Consider the following 21,964-nt stretch of genomic DNA (forward strand, 5'->3'; position numbering starts at 1 on the left):
GGGATAGGTCTCAACCTAATGGTGGCAGCGGTGAAGAGATAGCGTATCATCAAGTATCCAGGGCAACCCAGGGCTGAATGCTTTATTGGCACAAAGATACAGGGGGGTTGTGGCCTGCAAGTGCACCCAGACACAAAGTAACAATAAGCCAGAAGTAGACTAAAGCAAAGTCTCAAGGCAATATTGTGAAACAGGGAGTGGCTGGTGGTGCTGCCTAGCAGTAGGATTTTGCAAGATCTGTGCTAGAGCCTGTGAGAGAAATAATACAAACCAGGATCCTGACTGGTGGTGACCCAGGGTGGGACCTGACAGGTGGTGGCAGCAGGAAGGATCCTGATAGGGTCCCCTAACGTTATACTCAATGGTGGCTGTAATTTTTATAAGGGTGTGAGGGACAGGTTGCCTGCACCCCATTTTCCTTGGTAGATCTGATGCAGCTTAAAATCATATATTTTAAAGTCTGCTTTTATGATGTTTTAGGGTGTTTTTGTTTGCCACCCTGGACTCCTGCAGGGAGGAAGGGCAGGATATAAATTTAATGAATAAAATAAATAAAACAAAGTATGTTTTAATGGTAATCTTTTGTTATCTTAAATGTTGCTAAATTTTTAAATATTGTCATTGATACTAGGGCTAAATTGTTTGAAGATCAACAGTCCATGGAGCAATAGGTTTTGCAATGTTTGTTTTATGGTTTGTAAACTTTGTTTGAGACATAATGGCTGGGAGGGGGGGCAGGGGAAGGAGATGTTGTGTCTCTTCCCCACCTGGACAGAGAGCAGGGGGAGGGTTCAATTCTGTGCGGTGCTCTTTTGCAAGCAGCTTTCCTGCAGGGAAGCCAGTTAATAAAGAGCACCCTGCCCCATGCAGGATTGATGTTTCCACTCAACAGCTGTTGGGCAGAGGCATCAATCCTGCAGGGTGCAGCTCCAGGGATGTTATGTCAGGCAGGAATGAGAGTCAGCCGGCGTCACGCTCCTTCCTTCTCCCAGGAAGACACAGCCAGCGGTCAGGTAGGTCTTGGGCTTTTCGCAGGTTTTCTCACCGGATGCCTGCCTCTCCTTTCTGCCTGATGCCGTGCCCCTTGTAAGCCCCAAACTGTTCTGGGCCATCCAATCTGACCCATAGTGTTCTGGGACTGTCTCAACCCGATTTGATTGATGCCCAGATCTCTCTGAATATGCCCAATTTGACTCAGAACTCAGCTGAATCTGGTGCACAGCCCTGGTTAGCACCCACCTTAACTGAAAAGTGTCTTTCATTGGTTCAGAAGAGGTCCTTGCTATCACAGTTGCTTCTCCATGGGAGAAAAAGTGTGTGGCCTGCACCTGGTTCTGATTGTCTCTCTGTCCTCCTCCCTTGCAAACTAAAAGTGGACACTTAAACATTGCTGTTTCATTAATTTTTAGCACCTAAGTGTTGGTTCAGAAGGGGTCCCTGCTGTCACAATTTCTAGTGTGGATTTATGCCAGAATAGCCATACATCACACAGAGGTAAGTCCCCACTTAACTCCATGGGGATTGCTCCCTGGTAAGTATGTAAATGCTTGTAATGCTATTCTCTGGTACTGGTCATGACCCAGCACAAAACCGTGCCTCCAATTCCCAACCCATGGAGATGGTCCAGTAGGATACCATGGTCTATGGTGTCAAGAGTCATGGAGAAATCCAACAGCAACAGGGTTGCAGGGTTGTACCCCAACTATCTCTCCCTTGAAGCAGGTCATTTGTCAAGGCAACCAAGGATGATCCATGCCAAACCCAGGACTGAATCCAGGCTGGAATGGGTCCAGATAATCCATTCTCTCCAAAAGTACCTGCAGCTGAACTGCCATCACCCTCTCAAGCACCTTACAAAAAAGGGGGGTATTGAAGACTGGGCAGTCAGGACAATCCCCTGACACAAGGATGCATTAACCACCCCCTAGGCAGAGCTTGGAAAAGTTACTTTTTTTGAACTACAACTCCCATCAGCCCAAGCCAGCATGGCCACTGGATTGGGCTGATGGGAGTTGTAGTTCAAAAAAGTAACTTTTCCAAGCTCTGCCCCTGGACCTGCTGGGTCAGCCCCCGCCCCAATTTGCATTAACAAACTATAATGGGCAAAGGGCAAGAGGTGGGATGGTCAGTCAGAAGAACTTTGTCCACATTCTTAGGTCTCAACAGCTGGAACGGATGCTGCAGAATTGGAGAAGACAGCGCCCTACGCGTCTCTCCAGAGCAGCTGCATCAAGATCAGTATAAGGAGAACATGTCCTTGAAGTGCCTAGTAAAAGTAGGCCCCATTAACTGCCTTCAGATTATGGAGAATTACTTGCAAATACAAGGAAGAGGACATTTGCAACCAGGCTAGAGTTGTTCAAGTATTCTGGGTCCAAGGAGGCTTCCTTAAGGAAGAGCCTCCCTGCCCGCTCCCTGCCAGATGGCCTGGGGCCGCTCCTTCTCCAGAGAGGCACAGATTACTCCCAGACCCACCCAGCAATGACCTCCCTGCTGGAGGTTACCAGCCACAAGGGAACAAGAGTCAATAATGTAACCTTAGTAAACAGCATGGAACTGGACTTTCCCGAGCCAGTTGGCATGTTATCACTTCAGATAAGACAAATTCTCAGAAACGGCGCACAGCTAATCTCTTTTTTTATTGAGCTCTCTGTCAACACAGAGCCCAGTGTAAACTTTCATTTTCTCTTTCTGCGCTTCCTGGAATGGAGCCATACTTAAGAAAGGTGAATCAGAGGTGGCCGTGCCATGAGATGGGAAATTAGGATTGTCATTATGGGGGGCTGAATGAGGAAGAGATAGCAGATCTGTCCCATGAAGCTTAGGACATTTTCATGCTTTATAAACTACACAAAAAGTCAAACTTCCAAGAGATTTGGAGTGTGTTTTTGGAACTCTTCACGGAACAAAACCTACAGCCAGAAGAAGAGGGAGGCACAACACAATGCAGAGGCAGGCGCTTCTCTAAATCAGCTGTTGTTAATCTGGGACCCCAGCAGAACATTCTCACCTGTTCTAACCCTTACCTGAGCATATGAATCTGACAACTGCAAAACATAGAATCATAGAATCATAGAGTTGGAAGGGGCCTTGTAGGCCATCGAGTCCAACCCCCTGCTCACAGCAGGAAATCCACAGCTAGAGCATCTCCCGCAGACAGCCGTCCAGCCTCTGCTTGAAGACATCCAGCGAAGGGGATCCCACCACCTCCCTAGGCAGTCGGTTCCATTGCCGAACTGCCCTTACTGTCAAGAAGTTCCTTCTAATGTCCAGTCTGAATCTACGCTCCTGCAACTTAAAACCATTAGACCTAGTCCTACCCTCTGGGGCAGCATTGAACAAATCTGTACCCTCCTCTATGTGACAGCCCTTCAGGTACTTAAAGAGTGCAATCATGTCACCCCTCAGCCTTCTCTTCACCAGACTGAACATGCCAAGTTCCTTCAACCTTTCCTCATAAGACTTGTTCTCCATACCGGCTATCATCCTCGTCGCCCTCTTCTGAACCCGCTCTAACTTGTCTATATCTTTCTTAAAATGAGGCGCCCAGAACTGAACACAGTATTCCAGATGAGGCCTGACTAATGCAGAATATAGTGGGACGATTACTTCCCTTGACCTGGAAACTATAGCTCTGTTTATGCAGCCCAAAACCACGTTTGCCTTTTTTGGCGCAGCATCACACTGCTGGGTTATGTTCAACTTGCGATCCACTACAATTCCAAGGTCCTTCTCACACACACTACTGCTAAGCCGGGTATTTCCCATCCTGTACCAGTGCATTTTGTTTTTGTGGCCTAAATGCAGAATCCTGCATTTGTCTTTACTGAATGTCATTTTATTAATTTCAGCCCAATTTTCTAGTCTATCCAGGTCCCTTTGGATTTTATTCCTGTCTTCCATTGTGTTAGCTATCCCTCCCAGTTTCGTATCATCTGCAAACTTCATAAGGCTTCCCTCCACCCCATCATCTAAGTCATTGATAAAAATGTTGAGTATCGGCCCCAGGACAGAACCCTGTGGCACTCCACTCAAGACCTCCTTCCAGTCCAAAGCCGAGCCACCGACGACCACTCTTTGAGTATGGTTTTCCAAACAGTTGTGAATCCACCTGACAGTATTTCCATCTAGTCCGCATTTGACGAGTTTGCTAATCAAAAGGTCGTGGGGGACTTTGTCAAACGCTTTGCTGAAATCTAAATAGATGACATCTACAGCATTTCCACCATCTACTAGGCTAGTGACCCAATCAAAAAAAGAGATGAGATTAGTTTGACAGGATTTTTTCTTGACAAACCCATGCTGGCTCCTACTAATCACAGCATTGTCATCTAGATAGTTGCCAATGGACTCTTTTATTATCCGTTCTAATATCTTTCCCGGTATTGAAGTCAGACTGACCAGCCTGTAATTCCCCAGATCTTCTTTTTTACCCTTTTTAAAGAGTGGGACGACGTTTGCCCGTTTCCAATCCTCCGGCACCTCTCCCGTTCTCCAGGATTTCTCAAAGATGATGGCAAGAGGTTCCGAGAGTACATCCGCAAGTTCCTTCAATACTCTGGGATGCAGTTCATCAGGCCCTGGAGATTTGAACTCATTTAGGTTAACTAGGTATTTCCTGACTATCTCCTTATCAATCTTGAACTGCAATCCCGACATGTTAAACAACTGTCCATAAGAAAATGAAAATGTAAAGAAACAGACAAGGGCATGAAGGCAAAGGGAGAAGGGAAGGGGGTGGGGGGAGGGAACAAGGGATTGTGTTGTCTTATTGTAATCATGTTAAAACTCCAATCAACTATACATAAAAAATGGAACCCTGAAGAACCCCATCATGAAGGGTCCATGGGCCCGAGCAACATCCCCTAAGCACCACCTCCTGGAGATGACCATCCAAGTAGAACTGAAACAATGGCCAGACTTTGCCCCCCAACCATGACGGTCTCCCCAGATGAACTCCATGGCCAATGCTGTTGAAACACACCAACAGGGACACACTCCCCCCGTCCCTCTCCTGACAGTGAACAGCATACAGGGTGACAGAGGTGTTCACAGTGCCAAAACCAAGTCTGAACCCCAATTTGAAAAGGAAATGGAATATCAGTCTCATTCAAGAATGGTTGGAGTTGGTAAGTGGCCAAGAACCTTTCCCAAGCAGGGGACATTTGCAACTAGCCTAGAGGTGTTCAGTTATTCTGGGCACAAGGTGGCTTTCTTAAGGAAGGGCCTCCTTGCCCCCTCACTGCCAGATGGCCTGGGGCCACTCCCTCTCTCAGAGAGGCACAAATTACCTCCCAGACCCACCTGGCCATGACCTTCCTGGCAGCTGTTATCAACCACAAGGGAACAAGAGTCAATAATGTAAGCTTGTTAAACAGCACGGAATTGTACTTTCCCGTGGGAGGTGGAATATTAGGACTTCAGATACAAAGAATTCTCAGAAATGACCCACAGCTAACCTCTTTCTATTGAGCTGTCTGTCAACACGGAGCCCAGCGTGCACTTTCATTTTCTGTTGCTGTTTCTGCCAGGCTTCCTGAATGGAGCCATCCTTAAGAAAGGTGAATTATAGGTGGCCACACCATGAGATTGGAGATTGGGGTTGTCATTACTGGGGGGGGGCAAATTAAGGAAAGGAGACAACAGATCTGACCCATCAGGCACTGGGCCGGTTCACTGAGTGGCCTCAAAAAAGGCTACCATGGTGCAAGCAGCTGGCACCTTTAGAGTGCACCCAAAAAGACCGCTGGGTCACTCACTTCATATCACACACGCTCACATCACAAAGTCTCAGAGTTTGAAAGGGGAATAGTGAAAATAACTGATGTGGACGATTTGGACTGGGTCCATAAGGAAGAGGTGGGAGCTGGTACACCCACAACTTTGCAACCATAACTCACATCTTTAGACAAGCTTGAATCTGATCTCGCTATTTTGAGTACTGCGGTGTTGTGAGGTTGCAAGTGCTTTTTAATAGAGACTCCCCTAGCACCTCCATGTAGCTGCCATTTCCAAAGGGGCAGGTTTGGGAGGTGTGTTAATCAGGTCATTGCTGGACCCTAAACAACTACATATGGAAGTCAGGTTATAAGTGGATGCACAGAAAAGAGTCGCCAGAGTGAAGCCATGATGGATTAATATGGAGGACAATTTCATGCCGTATGTGTCATTTTTGGCTGAAGGTTATTTGCAATGTTGTGATCATTGCACTTTCTGCTACCAGCGGAGCTTCTGATAAGACGTTGGTGCAAAGCTGCTTGGTAGCGAAGACAAAGGGCTCGTTCACATGGAGGTTTACTGTGAATCTGGAGCTATTTGCAGCCCCGTTTAATTCACACGCATCACATGACGTTTTAGGCAATGCGAATGCATTCAGCTGCTTTTACCTTTAAATCCAGATTAAATCTATCCGATAATAATCCGAAAAGCGATTGAAAATCCTTCTCCACTCCGGTGCCCTCCTGCCATGGAGTCACTTTTATCTGCTGCTTGTTGCTGTGCGGGTGGTCCACCACTTTCAGATCCTCCCTTTTCTCCGCCCCCCCCCCCCGGCCACTATAACAATTGCATTTCATTCCTTCCTAACAAAAAGGGGTTTAAATATGTGTGGAGGAAATCAAAGTGACAGAAAATAGTTTTTTGGTTATCAGTTGCACTCCCCCCCCACTGTTTCCCGACTTAGCGTGAAATTGACCAAAAAACCCTCCCCTTCTCCATTAGCAATATGGGTATTGCTGAGGGAGTTAACATGTAAATTTGGGAGTGGGGCCACAAGGAAACAGCAATACCAGATGAACGCAAATGTATGTGAATGCAAGACAGTGGATTGGAGGTAGGGACCGAGGATGGATGTGTGTGAACCGTGGAAATCTATAGCAATGGAAGAACCTGCATCTTTAATCCAGATTTCAGGTCCCATGTGACCCAGCCCAATATCTAATCGAAAGAATAACATATGTCTGTTGATTTGTTGTAATCCCTTGCAGGTTCTTAAGGGCCAAAAGAAATGAATTTGCAATGAATAGCTTGTGAACTTTTTTTCTCTTTTTCAGAAGGAAACATAAAACATTAAACAAAACACAATTGTATATGGTTCTTAGCTCCCAAATACTTAAAAGATAATTGTCCATGAGTCCTTCTTTTTTTGACAAATATCTTTGCAGTCAACTGAAAGTCCTTTTCTTCAGTCTTTGGAACCTCTCTGTCCTATTGCTCTGCACCTCCATGTAGCTGCCATTTCCAAACTACTGCAGTTTTCAGTTTCAGCTAGGCTAAGAAAGTCAATAGGTTCAATATGATTAAAGAATACATATACAAATAGCCGCCATTCAGATATATATATATATATATTCCCCATGCCCTTCCGTACTTCTGTACAATATAGATATACATATGTGCCTTAATCAAGGGGTTAAAGGCCAACTAAGCACCCGCTTCCCCAGCAGCCACACCCAGGACCGTCCTTCCGCTCCACACTCACTCTTTCTTTTTCTTTATTTGACACAAGCAAGGTTTGCTCCTACTTAATCCCACCCACAGGAATGAACCAACTAACACTAGGATGTGGGGGTTACACTGACACTACGCAAAAGGACACTGCTTGGAAAATCACTGGCACAAGGGTCTCAGTACTCCTTTTCCCCTCCCAGACAAATTATGGTAATTCATGGTCTGCATATTGTAGAGTGCCACCCACAATTACTGAAATTTATGTTCAATTATTGGATAATTCCAGCCTTGTGATCCAAGTTTGCTGGGTGATATAAAGGGATGTATTTGCTCTTTAGACAAAAAGCTATTTCTCGGGGTGATGATGGAATCACCTTTGGATGACTTTGTCTCCTTTTCTTGCTGCCACCTGCCCTGCCCTGCCCTGCCCTGCGTTTCCATGCTTTGCTAAGCTGAAAGGTTCAGGCCTACCGCTTGAGATATCTATGTCTTTCTGAATTCTAGTATTCTAGGAAACGTAGAGAAATAATATACATGTAGTGGGCTGGAGGGAGTTAGGAGGAAAATATATGGTTTATTCTGTTAGTTCATACTTTTATTGTTTTAGTTAATTAGTTTATGCAAATATGTATATCACATCACTTTAAGGTATTTTCTAAGTTACTTTAAGTTGCTGTAATGTCAAAGTATTATCCTTCTTTTGTTTTCTATCAATCCTATAATACCGGTGTAACTTTAAGTTTTTTAATTTGTTCCATCATTGAAGATTGTATTATTGTTTTTAATTCTTGAGAACTTTAATAAACCACGGTATTTGTTTCAGTTATAATCTGGAGTTTGTGGTTTTAAGTAATAGACTGCGTTTTCTTTCCAGTTTGACTGGGTTGCTGCTGAGCACTTAGAACCAGGGAGATGTATCTAATGAAGGTTGATGCATAGGCCAGAACTGGCATGGTATGCACCGGCCCTGACTGGATCCACTAACTGAGCTTTAGAACCTTATTTTCAAGGTGCAAATGGGCTAAAACTGATCCTATTAATAATGGCTCAGAAGTTCTTAAATACCGAGGTTAGTATACGACTTTCCCAAATACATAAGATGTGGCTGTGTTATGAATGGAGCACTTCCCCTTGCCCTCTACCCCAAAGACCAGGATTTTGTATTTGTAACTCCCATGACTGGGTTATAGAGGAAAAAAAGAAGGGACCTACAAACTGCAATGTTTGTTTGCAAGCAACATTTTTCCAATTCCCTCTTGGATTCAGAGAGGCTATTGCACTGTTCATGTTCTAAGCAAATTACTGATGCATTTAGCTCTTGGTGGAGAATTCCTGAATTATTTGGTATAATTGCAACTCCAATTAAAGAGAGTTTGTACGCTTGGGCTATTCACAAGGTTCCCACCCCTTCTCTGAACTCTAAAGGAAAAATAGAGTTTCCTGTCACCAACATACTCCAAAATTCCGGATGATCCCACTCGGTACCTTCATTTAGATGTCGAACAGCATGACGGATAAAGTCGAACCTTCAGGAACCCCATCATGGAGGCTCCATGGGGCCAGGCAATCTCTCCCAAGTGCCACTTCCAGGAGACAACCATTCACGCCAGACCAGAATGACTGCCACATAAAGCCTCCACCTCTGACAGTCCCTCCAGAAGGATTCCATGGTCAATGCTCTGAAAATCCACCAAGAGGTCAAAGGGAATCAACAGGTCAACATACCAGACCGCCTCAGTGAGACAGGTCAGAAGCAGGGCACATTCCATCAGCTATGCTGGGAGACCACCTCCATCAGGCACCTCCTACCCTTGAACTGTTTGTATGATGGATGGTCATTACAAGAGGAACTATTTAAGAACTGGTGCTTGAGTTTGCTTTATTCCTCTTCCCTCCCCTGGCCCTTCTCCTTTGTGTGTCATGTTTCTTTACATTGTAAGTCTGCGGGCAGGGACTGTCTTCTATTAACTGCTTGTACGTAAGTAACTCTGGGAGCCTTTTTGGCTAAAGAGTGTGGTACAAATACAATAAATAAATAAAAAATACAGAGTGACAGAGGAATTCTCAGGACCGAAACTGGATGCGAATATCAGTTTTGAAATGGATCTAGAAAATCAGCCTCACCTCAGGAAGGCTGGAGTTGGTCAATGACCAAGCCTCTTGCCTGGGAACGGGACATTTGCAACCAGCCCACAGTTGTTCAAGTCTCCTGGGTCCAAGGAGGGTTTCACCTCCAGACACCCAGGGGCCTCTCCCTCTCTCAGGCAGGTGTTCATTACCTCCTTGACCCCGATGGCAGTATCCGACCTGCAACAAGTGATCAACCACAAGGGAACATGGATCAAGAGAGCAAGAAAATTTGTCAGCATGGGATTATGCTTTCCTGGGTGAGGTGGAATATTATTACTTCAGGTACAAAGTGAAAATGAGTTCAGAAGCAGCCCACAGCTCACACCAATGTGCTGTTGCTGGTTGCATTTTAGCTGTATTTGAGTTTCTGTGTCTATCTATTAGTTTATGTGCACGTGTGCATGCATGCGTCAGTAAGTCTTGTGAGTACATTGTACAGTCCACTTGTCCATTGTACACAGTTCACAAACAGCACATGTAGGGTTGTATTCAGTGTGGAACTGACATTATGTGGCACCTGCAACAAGGCCTGTTCTGCAGAGTGAAGTGTTCGAGTGCTCACATATGGGGTAAGGTGGTCCTGCAAATAAACTGATCCCAAGCTGTTAAGGGCTTTATATTAATAACACCTTAAACTAGGCCCGGTAACACATCGGCAGCCAGTGCAGATCTCTGAGCAGAGGAGTTAGATGCTGAAAGGGTCTCACTCCTGTCAACTGCACTGCAGAATTCTGCACTAACTGCAGTTTCCAGGCCAAGCACAAGGGAAGCCACGCACAGAGCACATTGCAATAATCCAGTCTGAGGTCACCAAAGCCTACTGTGGTCAAGCTCTCCCAGTCCAGGAACGGTCATAGCTGTGTTACCAAGCACAGCTCATAAAAAGTAGTTCTAGCCACTGAGGCTACCTGAGCCTCCCGTGACAAAACTGGGTCCAGAAGCACTCCCCAGATGGCGTACCTGTTCCCCGTCCAGGGCAGGCTACGGAGCAATTTCTCAGACATGGGGACCACTCACCCACAGTGCCTCTGTCTTGCCAGGTTTCAAGCACAGCTTATTTTCCCTTATCTAAACCTCACCATTGCGTCCAGACATCATTCCTGTGTTTTATGGTTTAAATTTTGTATGGTTTTAAAAATTGTATACCTGTTTTTAATGTTCAGTTGTTTCTAATTTTTGCAAACTGCCCAGAGAGCTTCAGCTGTGGGGTGGTATATAAATGTAATAAACCAATCAATCCAAGGCTCACACATCCTCTCCTGATGCAGATGTTAAGGAGAAACAGATCAGCGTGTCCCAAAACTCCTAATGACCACTCACTGCAGCTTCTTATAGATATTAAATAGCTATTAAATAACACTGGAGATAACATAGTACCTTGTGTCACCCCACAGCACAATTGCTAGGGGCCCGAAAGGCAACCAGCCAATGCTATTCTCTGGACTCAGTCTCGTAGGTAGGACTGGAGCCACCGTAACATGGTTCCCCTGCTTGCAATTAGCCCCCACCAGCGCCCCCCATAGCTGCTGCAGGGAAATGCCCTCCCCAACAGAAGTAGGGCGCTGATAGCCCGGCAGGTGGGCTGGTAGGTCTTAATTGTGGACCACAGCACCAGATCTGCAGCAATCTCCGGGGCTCCGTCTCCACTGCCCTTCCCTGCGAAGAGTTTTCCTGTCAGCAGCTGCTGTGACAGGCAGTCAGAGGGAGGACTTTGCCCAGTTATTTCTCCACTGGAGGAAACCTCACCAGAGTCCACTATCGCTTTCATTTTCAACTCAGAGCAAATGTTCATCTTGTAATCATCTTGTAAGGAAGGTAGCCCAGAAACAGGTAAGAGCTGTGTATGTTGCCGAAGAGGATACATCTGTGTGTGTGTGTGTGTGTGTGAGAGAGAGAGAGAGAGAATGTGTGTGTGTGTGAGAGAGAGGTGCAGGTTGAAGAGTGGCAAAGGAATCTGAACTGATTTGTTATTGCACAGTGTGATCCTATATAGGTTTATTGAGAAGTAATTTACACTCGGATCAGTGGCACTCGCTCACCAGTTTACGATTGCAACTTCAGGGTAAGAGAACTAACTGGAAAGTGTTTTCTGCAAGAACACCAATGCATATGCCAAATTCTTTAACAGTATCAGACAACTTCTCAGCTTGTAGCCAATTGAAATAGTGTTTGTGCAGCTGCTGGTTGAAGCCGCTTGGAGGGGTCTGTACCTTGACAAGGCCTGCTTGTCATCAGTGCTGGGGAAGGGTCATCGTGGCAAGGTATCTGCTTTGCACACCGAAGGTCCCGGGTTCAAGCCCTGCCATCTCCAAGTAGGGCTGAAATCCTGCCTGCCTCTGCTAGTGAGTGCAGGACCTCGACGAACCTCTGGTCTGCAGAAGGGAGTTTCCAGTGTCCATCTGTGATTGTGACCAGGTGTGAGTGTGAATTGAGTGGAGACTGCATTTGGAGCAAGGCTCAGCTACAGAACCGGCCTTCAGTGCCAAAGCTCAGACCCAGAATATGTAAAACCATTGCACACAGGAATAGTGGAGGAGACAGAGGATTTGGGGTGATTTAAGGGCCACAGTTCTGTTGAAAGGATCTGGAACAGCAGCAGCTCTTCCTCCCGTTAAACATCCTGATTTCAGTGCCATTGTTCCCACACGACTGTGCACAGGATTGGAACCTTACATTTTAGTTGCTGTTTTTACTGGAATGGTCTGCTTTTAAGGGGGAAAATATAACCACTCTGTGTCTTAGGATCTGGCTGGTTGCTTGCTTGTAGGGAATGGAAGGATATGTTAATTTCGGTTCTCAGTTTCTCAGTTTCCACTCTTAAATTCAGTTTTCCACATTTCTGCAACAATTTGAGATTTTTTAAAAAAATTCAGATCAGTGCAAATTTCGAAAGATGGCTGTTTTGGTTCTCACATTGTTTTAGAAAGTGCGAATTTGATAAATTAAATGAGAACAGGATGAATGCCTCCTCTATCACTGGTTGCTTGTAATTTAAGTGTAAATAACTTGTATCATCTGCAGTGACAACTCCCTAGAGAGTGTGCCTTGCTGGACAGAAGAAATGTCAACTCAGTTAGGTTCATGGGTAAGTATTAATAAAGATGCAAGGAAAAAAATCCAATTTAGAATATGCCCATTCCTGACTGCGCAATTAAGTGGCTATTGCTTTCTGGGCAGAGCTATGTTTACATGCAGATGCTAGCTCTCATGGCTGTGTTCCACCTCCACTCTCTGAGGCTGTAGGCCTCTGAATACCAGTTGCTAGGAATTCCTTAATGCACTTCCCGTGGGCATCTGGTTGGACATTATGAGATGCTGGACTAGATGAGTCTTTGGCCTGATCCAGCAGCCAGGCTTTTCTTAAGTTCTTATGTTCCCAGCCCTGTGGTGCAAGAGCTGCTTAACCAACCCTTGACCAACCCGCACATTATCCCCAGATAGTTTTAACCTACTTTTTCCTAGCTAGGATCTTAGACAGGGAACAAGGGAGCACAATGACTCTGGTGTGGATTTGTATGGAGAATCAGCAGTTGCAGGAAGGGGTCAGCATCCCTCCTCTCCCCCTGCCAGTTTACTCTTATAAATGCACCCCATCCTCACATTTGCATCACTTCTGCAAATAAAACTTTGGGAAAACAGGCATGGAGTTGTCCCCCCCCCCCCCGCTTGCACTGAGAGCTGCTCGGTGTGGCATTTGCAACGGTGGTTCTACGCAGCAATAAATGTGCATTTTTCATGGGAAAGTCTGAAAATATTCTCTCAAGCTTATGCTTCTCTTGTGGCAATGTCACATGTAGTAAATTAGTGTTCTGTGTGTGGTGTGTTTACAGACTGAAAGCTGTTTGGATCTAACATATGTTCTTACATGTATTTTAGGGACAGAAGGACAGGAGCGGACTGGGTAAGGATGAAGACCAAACATTATGTTCCGATGGCATTCTACAATACCACCTTTAAAAATACCTCTCTTTTAAACAACAAGCAGAACACCCATTATTTTTTGAAAAGTTTTTTTTAAAGAGGCTCTGTAAATACTGACTTACCTCTTATTCCGCTGTGTGTGTGAATAGTGGTGGTGGGGATGGTTGTCCACAACCCATAATCAGTTCTGCACAAGTACTGATGCCAACATTTGTCATCAGGAGTCCGCAGGGGACCTGCCTTGAATCTGTAGGACTGCAGTGCACATTTCAAAAGTCTGATTGGTTTCTGACACTCGGTGTTTTCTCTTTGCCTTGATCTGTGTTTTAGCTTCTGGGCTGCTCTGTATACAACAAAACTCTATGATCCCTGTTCACTATAATGGGGAATCTAAAAACAGCGATAACGTTTCCTCCCTTTTGACCAAACTGGATGAAATTCCCAGGAGCCAGTGGAGGAGTCACAAGCAAGCACGTGGAGCTGTGTTCTTGCAGCAGGCACAGCTGCCACCATCTTTCCTCCGAGACAGGAGGAGCCCCACTGCTCAGCTGGTCTCTGCAGTATAAAACTGAATGTTGAAAGCTTTTTTGGAGGGGGTTACCTAAAACCGGCATATACGTTATTGTTTATTCTCGGTGGGGGGCAGAGTTCCTGGAGTGGATGCATCTGTGCTGATTTGGTCCACAGCCTCTCAGGCAGTGCAGAGGGCAGCACCCTCCCGGGGTCCATATTCTGCAGGGGCAGATCATTCCAAGAGACTAAAATGAGGCATCAAGAGGGTGGGGTGTGACTGAGTAAAATAGTGAGCATTTATTGAACTTTGCATTTTTCTTCCACTTTGCAATACCTCTTTTTTTAAAAAAAATAATCATGTCATCTGGGTAACAACAAACTTTTCCATGCGTGTTCATTCCCAGCACCTCTGGATATTCCTTTCCAGCCTCCTTCCCTCCCCATGAACCAACTCCGTTTACTAGTTATAGCCCTTTCCCCTTCTAATGTGGTGCAGCAGTCTACAAGTTCTGGCTAGCTCTGTTCAGCAAGCCAAAAACTGTGGTCGCCGGCCCCTCCTCTCATTGGTTTGCAACCAGGGAAGCTCCCCTCTTTTCTAGTTTGCCCTAACAAATACAGCCAAGGGACCTCCTGTTGTCATGGAAACATGGCTGCAGTCTGGTTGCAATGCTCAGATTCCTTGATGGGCAATCTCCATGCCTCCCTTTCCATGGAGGCCAAAGAAGCCTTCATCTCCCTTCCCTGCTTTGCAGAAGGACAGGGTAGGGGGCTTCTATATATGGCCCCCCACAATGACTACTAGCCATGATGGCTATGATCTGCTCCCATTCTCAGAGGCAGTATGTCTCTGGGTACTCATTGCTTGGAATCATTGGTGGGAGAGTCCTGCTCCCCATGGGCATCTGGTTGACCATTGTGAAGACAGCGGACCACATGGGCCGTTGGTCTGATCCAGCAGGCTCTTCTTAGGCTCTCAGGTAGACTTTCCAATTGCCTCAGTGTTGTGTCAGCCAAATCACTTCCAGTCTTGGAGCTGAAGGCAGGGTGGGGACCACACAACAACTGGGATTGTCACCACCCAAGTTTGCATTTTCGAGGTTAGGATGAAGGTTCAGTTGACCGCATTTGTCAGGCGGAAGTGGCAGCTCACTCAACATGGCAAGCATGGCAAGTGAAGATGCAAAGCCCTGATCTAGTATTAAGGCTGACTGCTATCATCATCATGATATTCATCACCTTGCCAAATATGCAAGTCAGAGCTGAAATTCAAATAGTAAAATAACCAGAATGGAGCTAGTTGGATCAGGTCTCCTGAGCAAGTTATGAGCCGCTTATGCATTTGGAATACTGTGTATAGTTCTGGTTGTCTCACTGCAAAAAATATATTGTGGAGTTGGGAAGGTTCAGAAAAGGGCAACTAAAATGATCAAGGGGATGGAGCAACTATGCGGAAAAGATGCAACCTTGGGGTCTTTTTAGTTTAGAGAAAAGGCAAGTAAGAGGAGACGTGACAGAATGGCACAGAGACAGTGGCTAGAGAAAGGTGTTTCTCCCTCTCTCATAACACTAAAAGTCATGGACATCCAATGATGCTGAATGTTGGAAGATTCAGGACGGACTAAAGGAAAATCTTCACGCAGCGCATAGTTGAACGATGGGATTTGCTCCCACAAGAGGCAGTGATGCCCACTGACTTGGAGGGCTTTAAAAGAGGATTAGACTAATTCATGGAGGGAAAGGCTATCCATGGCTATCAGTCCATGGTCGGAGGCAGCCTGCTTCTGAATACCAACTGCTGGGAACCACAAGAGAGGAGAATGCTGCTGCTGCGCTCAGGTCCTGCTTGGGGGCTTCCCAAAATAGGCGTCTGGTTGGCCACTGTGAGAACAGGATGCTTGACTAGATGGGCCACTGGCCTGATGCGAGAAAAAAGGAGGGGGAACCCCAAGATGCGGAAGAAAAGGAATTCTTGAGTTGAAAATCCAATTAGGTTTTATTAAAAAAGAAGAAGCCCAACACATTTCAGCTTCTCGAGACTTGGCCTTCGTCAGGGGATAACAAGTCTGCAATGTCTGTCTTCAGCTGTTTTGTATGGACATACAAGTTTCACACTCTCAGTTTTTGCTGTACACGGTCAGTTTTCTATTGCACAGAATCGGTGTAGAAATTCCATGCACATTTGTGCATAGGAAACAGCTGCAGACAGACATTTTAGACTTGTTATCCCCTGACGAAGGCCAAGTCTCGAGTTGCCGAAACGCGTTGGGCTTCTTTTTTAATAAAACCTAATTGGATTTTCAACTCAAGAATTCCTTTTCTTCCGCATCTTGGGGTTCCCCCTCCTTTTTTTTCCCACTGGCCTGATGGGCCAGCAGGCTCTTCTTATGTTCTTCATTGGACCTAGACAGAAGAACTTCCATTAGCTGAACCTAAACCACTCCAGAAATGGAATGGTGTGACTTTCTGCTGTACTGGATTGGCTGTGTTGGATTGCATAATGTGAGAGTAAATGTCAGAGATTTGGTAAATATGCACATGGAAATTTGTTTGGTCCTGACAACAATGCCCTGCTCCGTTGCTTAACATGAGCTTCCTAATTCACAGGGGAAGGCAAAGAATCCGAACGGAGGATTGTCCTGGTGGGTAAGACCGGAGGTGGGAAAAGTGCCACAGGAAACACCATCCTCGGCCGGATGAAATTTAGCTCCATTCTTGCAGTGAAGTCAACAACCAAGGCCTGTCAAAAGGAGAATGGGAAATGGAATGGCTGGGATTTTTCTGTGATTGACACGCCAGCTATTTTTGATTCAAAAATCCACTCCCAAACATCTCCCGAACGCAGCCATTGCATCGAACTCTGTGAGCCCGGCCCTCATGCTCTGGTGTTTGTGACTCAGGTGGGCCGCTTCACCGCAGAAGATGAGGAGGCAGTAGAACAAGTCCAGGATGTCTTTGGGATGGAGGCCACCAAGCACATGGTTGTCTTGTTCACCCGCAAAGAAGATCTAGAGGGAGACTCTTTGCAGAATTATGTGAGGTTGTCAGATAACAAGGCCCTCCAGAAGCTGGTTGAGAAATGTGGGGGGCGCATATGTGCTTTCAATAACAGGGCAGAAGGAGCAGAACAGAAACGGCAGGTCTCTGAGCTGATGAAAAAAATCCAGGAGGTGGTTGAGGAGAATGGGGGGAGGTATTGTTCAAAAACCAGAGGCGACAGAGAAAACAGTAAACAAGCCAAGAAAAAGAGAGGCTGCTCAAAGGGGTTGTGCTGTTGCTTCTCCTGACTTGTATCATTACCATAATTTATAGCATTAAGTTCTTTCTAAAATAGCTCTCAATGACTTTCTCATTCTAGTATGTTTCTCATCACGATTCTGGCATTAGTGTGAAGTTTGTTCGCAAAGCAGCTTGGAGCAGCACATCACTTTGGCTCTCATGCAAACTAAAAAGTTGTATATAAGCCATGTAGCATAAATTCAACTCATCTCTGTATTATTATATCTTACTGTTTTTCATTTGCAACTAGGATTCTACGTTATCTGTCGTCATCCTGGTGTGGTTTTGTTTTCTGGAGGTGCTCTACGTTTCTGAAATGCCCACTCTGCAGAACTCTTTATTTGGGATGAGTTATGCTTTTGGATGGCAAAAGTATTGCAGTTTTGTTTTATGATAAAAAGTGTGATGTTAGCCTGTATCCAAAGCTTGGGCATGAGGAAGGCCGCAAATATAAATGATCATATGCACATAAACTGCGCTCTAGTCTGCTTTTTGAATTTATTTTAATAATGTGCCTACACAGTGTGAATGGGGGGATTAGGGGCAGCCCTATTACAGTTGTCTGTGGGTTGACCTAGTCAGTCAAGGAGAAGAACAGCGCTATCCCCCCTTCTGACCCTTCTCCCAACCAACAGGATAGGGGTTGTCCTGTCAACTTGCCACTAGTCTAGTCTAGTGGTGCTGCACTTTAACGTCAGGTTGGTCCATAGTAAATTGACTATATTGCTGTGCGCAACCCCAATCTCCTGCACTTGCTCAGGTTTTTGTTTCCTTGAAAAGAAGGTCAGCAGAAGTTAGTGTCTTATAGGATGTATGGTTTTTATTTGCACACATTCCAAACTAAGCTTAAGATGGAGGGGTTCACAGCATTAACAGTTCATCAGATGTTGCTCCCCATTGACCATAGTTTTGGGGGGTCCAGAGAGCAAGCAAACCTCTCTGTCTGTCTCCCTAGTTCCCTGCTTCTCCAGAGCCTAGAGTAAAAACACACACACAAGCCTCTCCTTGGCTCCAGGAAGGGGGCTGCTGCGGAGGGCTCCTCTCCTGAGAGAATTCCAATATGCAGATAGACCATTCAGTAAATCCATTAACTCACAGGCTAGCTTAACAAAGGAAACGATCCTGACCAGTAGAGCAGGTTTCTTGCTTGCTTATCCCAACTTCAGATACAAGATTACTGACTTGAAGGGGACACAAAGAAATCATCTATCTCATCCCTCAATCCCGTAACAATATATTAGGAATAGGGAAGACATTTGATTCAGTTTGCAATTAAAGCTGGATCTATCAAATTCACACTTTCCAAAACTATACGAGAAATGAAACACAGCCAGCCTTCAAAATTGGCACTTTTGTCCATTTTTGGCATGCAATTCTCCCACAAACCAGTGTTGACAGTACTGCCTACAATGGGGGAAAGTGTGCATAAAAAGGAATATATGAGTGAAAATAACATCAAAAGGCATTATACTAGGAGAAATGGCTTGCAAAATTGTGTACATTAATCAAAACTGCCTACAAAAATGTGTTTATTAGGAGAAATTTCCACTAAAATGTTGAGAAATGTTCACGATTTTTTTTTAATTACAAATTGCTGCCGAAATGTGGAGAACTGAATTTTAGTCTTGCAAAATGAGAAATGGAGAGAACTGATACGGATGGATCCGTTTATCCCTGCTGTCCATTTAATTATGAAGGGCCAACCTGGTGAAGGGCCACCAAGACCTGGGTGGAAGAGCCAAGGAGGGGGTCATGCTCCAACAGCCATTTTCCAGCTGACCCTCTCTGCCTATCGCTCATTCTCACCCCACCCAACATTGCATGCAGGGCCCCCTCCACTTAACCTTCTCTCACAACCGATTTGCTGAGCATGTGCAGGGGACAGCCTATGAAATCCCATAAACTAGCATTAGCCACAAAAATGCCTTTTAAATAAAAGCTACAGCTTTGTCACACAGCACATGGGTACTGCTGGCACATACCAGATGTTTGCCTTAACCTAACACGACAAACCAATTCCCAAATGACGAACGGGGAAATCTTTTCCCCCAAACCACCACAGCCTGTTGAAGTCGAACAAGGGCTACCTGCAACTTGTCAGAGCCTCTTGGCTTATTTTGGGTGAGTTAAATATTTGACATTTCTTATCCTTTTTACCCCAAATTCTGCATGATCCATCTTCAGCCTACCCCTCCAGTAGAGCACTGGCAAATTCAGAAGTGCAGAGTCCCCTCATGATAGTGTTAGGTCCAAACCCAACACGCAAGTCGCCCTGTCAACCCCAACTCGCTTATTACACCCGGGAAGAGTGCGGAGTTGAGTGCAAATGAACCCACTATCAGAGATCAAGTAACATGAGACAAAGAACCTTTGCAAAGGGGACCCAATACTTACAAGCCGAAGTCGGCCAGCATGGGAACCTCGTTTATTGGTGTCATAGGGTTTATATAGGCTCACCCCGAAGTTTACAGTATCGGGCATACGTCACAAAATACAAAAGAAGCAGTTGCTAGACACTATAGCTTTGGGGCAGACAAAAGGAGGTAAAGGGGTGTAGGGGGAAGGACGAAAGTGGAAACACTAAGATTATCTCTTAGATTCCATGTCTGCATACTTCGCATGTCCTTGAGATAAGCACTATGCAACTACAGAAGAAGGGAAGAAATAAAGGGGTGGCCGGCTGCAACCGGGCGCCCCATGGGTAGGAGACAGACATGAAAATTACTACGCTTGCATATCAAAGGGTTTCACAAGTCAAGATCTGTGGGGCAGCGGAACAGCTTATAACATTTCTATGCAAGGCACCTTTATAGCAATAAACAAGGTCATAGGCATGGATGTGATACAAGAGATACATAGTAGGGAAGTTTCCAGCTTAAACCGGCTTTTATTATGCGAGCCACTGGAATGTAGGTAAGGGTCAGGTCGCCAGGGAATAAACTGACATTTTATATCAAAAGTCAACTAAAGGCCATTTTGGTTCTATGTCCCATAATGCCTGAATTTGTTTGGGTAAGGCAAGTGAACTATAGTATTGCAGACGACTGAGGTTCAATTTTGATCCTAACAGTCCCCCCTTTCAGCCCTGAGAGACTAGCTAGTCTCTCAGGTAGCTGCATTACCTTGCTTGGGTTGCCAAATCGGCCTCAAAGCCATCTCCATATAGGTCGGCTGTGATCTCCGGGATAATGACAGCGTGAGCTTACTTAGACAGACCGAAGCCAATTGCATCAAATTTGGTATACATTGTAAGCAGCAACAAACAGAAATCAACAAAGCTAATACCAGAACAATATAGAATAAAATCTTGTGCCAGTCTGGCCATGCTGAGAACCAGTCAGAAAACCCAGAGAGCAAGGAAAAATTCCCAATGCGTTCTACCTCATGATAGATGTTTCCGATATCATTAATGTGTTTAATGACGTCGAAGTTCCTGATACGTTTTGGCTGCCCCATACATTGGAAAAGAAACCTCTCAACACCGCCTCCACTGTGCCTCTCCGGTTACGGCGGCGCAGGGTTGGTAGGGTGTGGGAAACCCGGAGCCCCGGTACCACCCTCCCTAAAGTGCAGGTCCAAGAGCCCGATGTTGGTAGTTTCCTTACCGCTGAGTGCCCACAAAGCCACCAGAGTCCAGCTGGGGTTTGGTGATCCACTAAGTCCGTGAGGAAAGGCACTAAGTGATGGTCTGCAAAAGTTAACCGCAACAAATACTGCCAAATGGATAACCAGGTTAAGCCCTCTACCTTGCGTGTCCCGTTTAAAAATGGCGATGGGCCCGCTTGAAATCAACCCCCCTTCCAACTCCTGTGAACTGGAATGTGAAGCAAAAGAAAGATACTCCTTTAACGGCAAAGGGGCCCCAGTCAAGGGGACTCCAGCCTGTCCAAGGGGCCCCAGTCAAGGGGACTCCAGCCTGTCCGTGTGGTGGTGTGTGTGCACAGACATAGCAAGTACCTTTCTTAGGAGCTGTCTCTTCCATTAAAGCAACAAACGTGTTTCCGTCCCACCCATCGCCTATTTTTGTATTTCTTTGCTTAAATCCACCTATTGGTTTTACTTCACGTATAGTGTGTGTTATCTGATTTTGCGAGGATTTCTGTGTCTCCAATCTATCTTTTAGCCATGCGTAACAGGATGGTATGCCAATGCCTACACAAAACTTCTCTTTCTCTGTAGTTCGGACCAGCAAAGTAATCCTACTATATTCTGCCTTGAAAGTGATCATATTATATTCTGATCTTATGGAATTAACATCTAAGTTAGTGGGGCAACCATAATTGGGCATAGGGCGGTATTGTTTGCACCGAAGCGCAAGTCTGATGGGCCATTCGATTTCTATACGGGTGCAATGAACTACCCATCTGCCGGTGTAGTTGTGTTGCAGTACAACGGCTGCTTTGTGACATAAACGTCCTGCAATGTCAGCTTTTACCGTTCCCTCCTTTATCAGATCCACATCGTACAGAAAAGGGTCTGGACAGTCCTGTGTTTTCGGAATTGTTCGTCCAAAGTCTTTTAGATAGTAATAGTCACTGTCACTACATATTTTTACGTTGGGGGGGGCAACAAAGGGGCCAGGCGTGGTGAATCAGAATGCCCACGACCCACAAATGGGAACCTCCATCCTTGTTGAAGCATATCAGCGTTGTTATTTACTCGATATCTACGTCCT

At 45.5% G+C, this 21,964-nt stretch overlaps 1 protein-coding gene across 4 annotated transcripts; it reads left to right on the forward strand.

Moving 5' to 3' along the window:
* The first annotated feature begins 858 nt into the window (after window positions 1-858).
* On the forward strand, window positions 859-17,762 carry LOC133365616 (GTPase IMAP family member 1-like). Of its 4 annotated transcripts, XM_061587839.1 has the most exons (5): window positions 859-1,013; window positions 1,410-1,494; window positions 12,601-12,664; window positions 13,456-13,480; window positions 16,618-17,762. In XM_061587839.1, exons 3-5 carry the CDS (start codon window positions 12,641-12,643, stop codon window positions 17,295-17,297), a joined length of 729 nt encoding a protein of 242 aa, XP_061443823.1. In that variant the 5' UTR covers window positions 859-1,013; window positions 1,410-1,494; window positions 12,601-12,640; the 3' UTR covers window positions 17,298-17,762. The 4 variants fall into 4 exon arrangements, with proteins under 4 accessions (XP_061443823.1, XP_061443822.1, XP_061443825.1 ...); XM_061587838.1 differs by lacking the exons at window positions 859-1,013; window positions 1,410-1,494 and adding an exon at window positions 11,161-11,409; XM_061587841.1 differs by lacking the exons at window positions 859-1,013; window positions 1,410-1,494 and adding an exon at window positions 11,478-11,641.
* Window positions 17,763-21,964: the final 4,202 nt, after the last annotated feature.

The sequence above is a fragment of the Rhineura floridana genome, chromosome 10 (assembly GCF_030035675.1).
Source record: "Rhineura floridana isolate rRhiFlo1 chromosome 10, rRhiFlo1.hap2, whole genome shotgun sequence".
In the NCBI taxonomy this organism is placed as follows: Eukaryota; Metazoa; Chordata; class Lepidosauria; order Squamata; family Rhineuridae; genus Rhineura; species Rhineura floridana.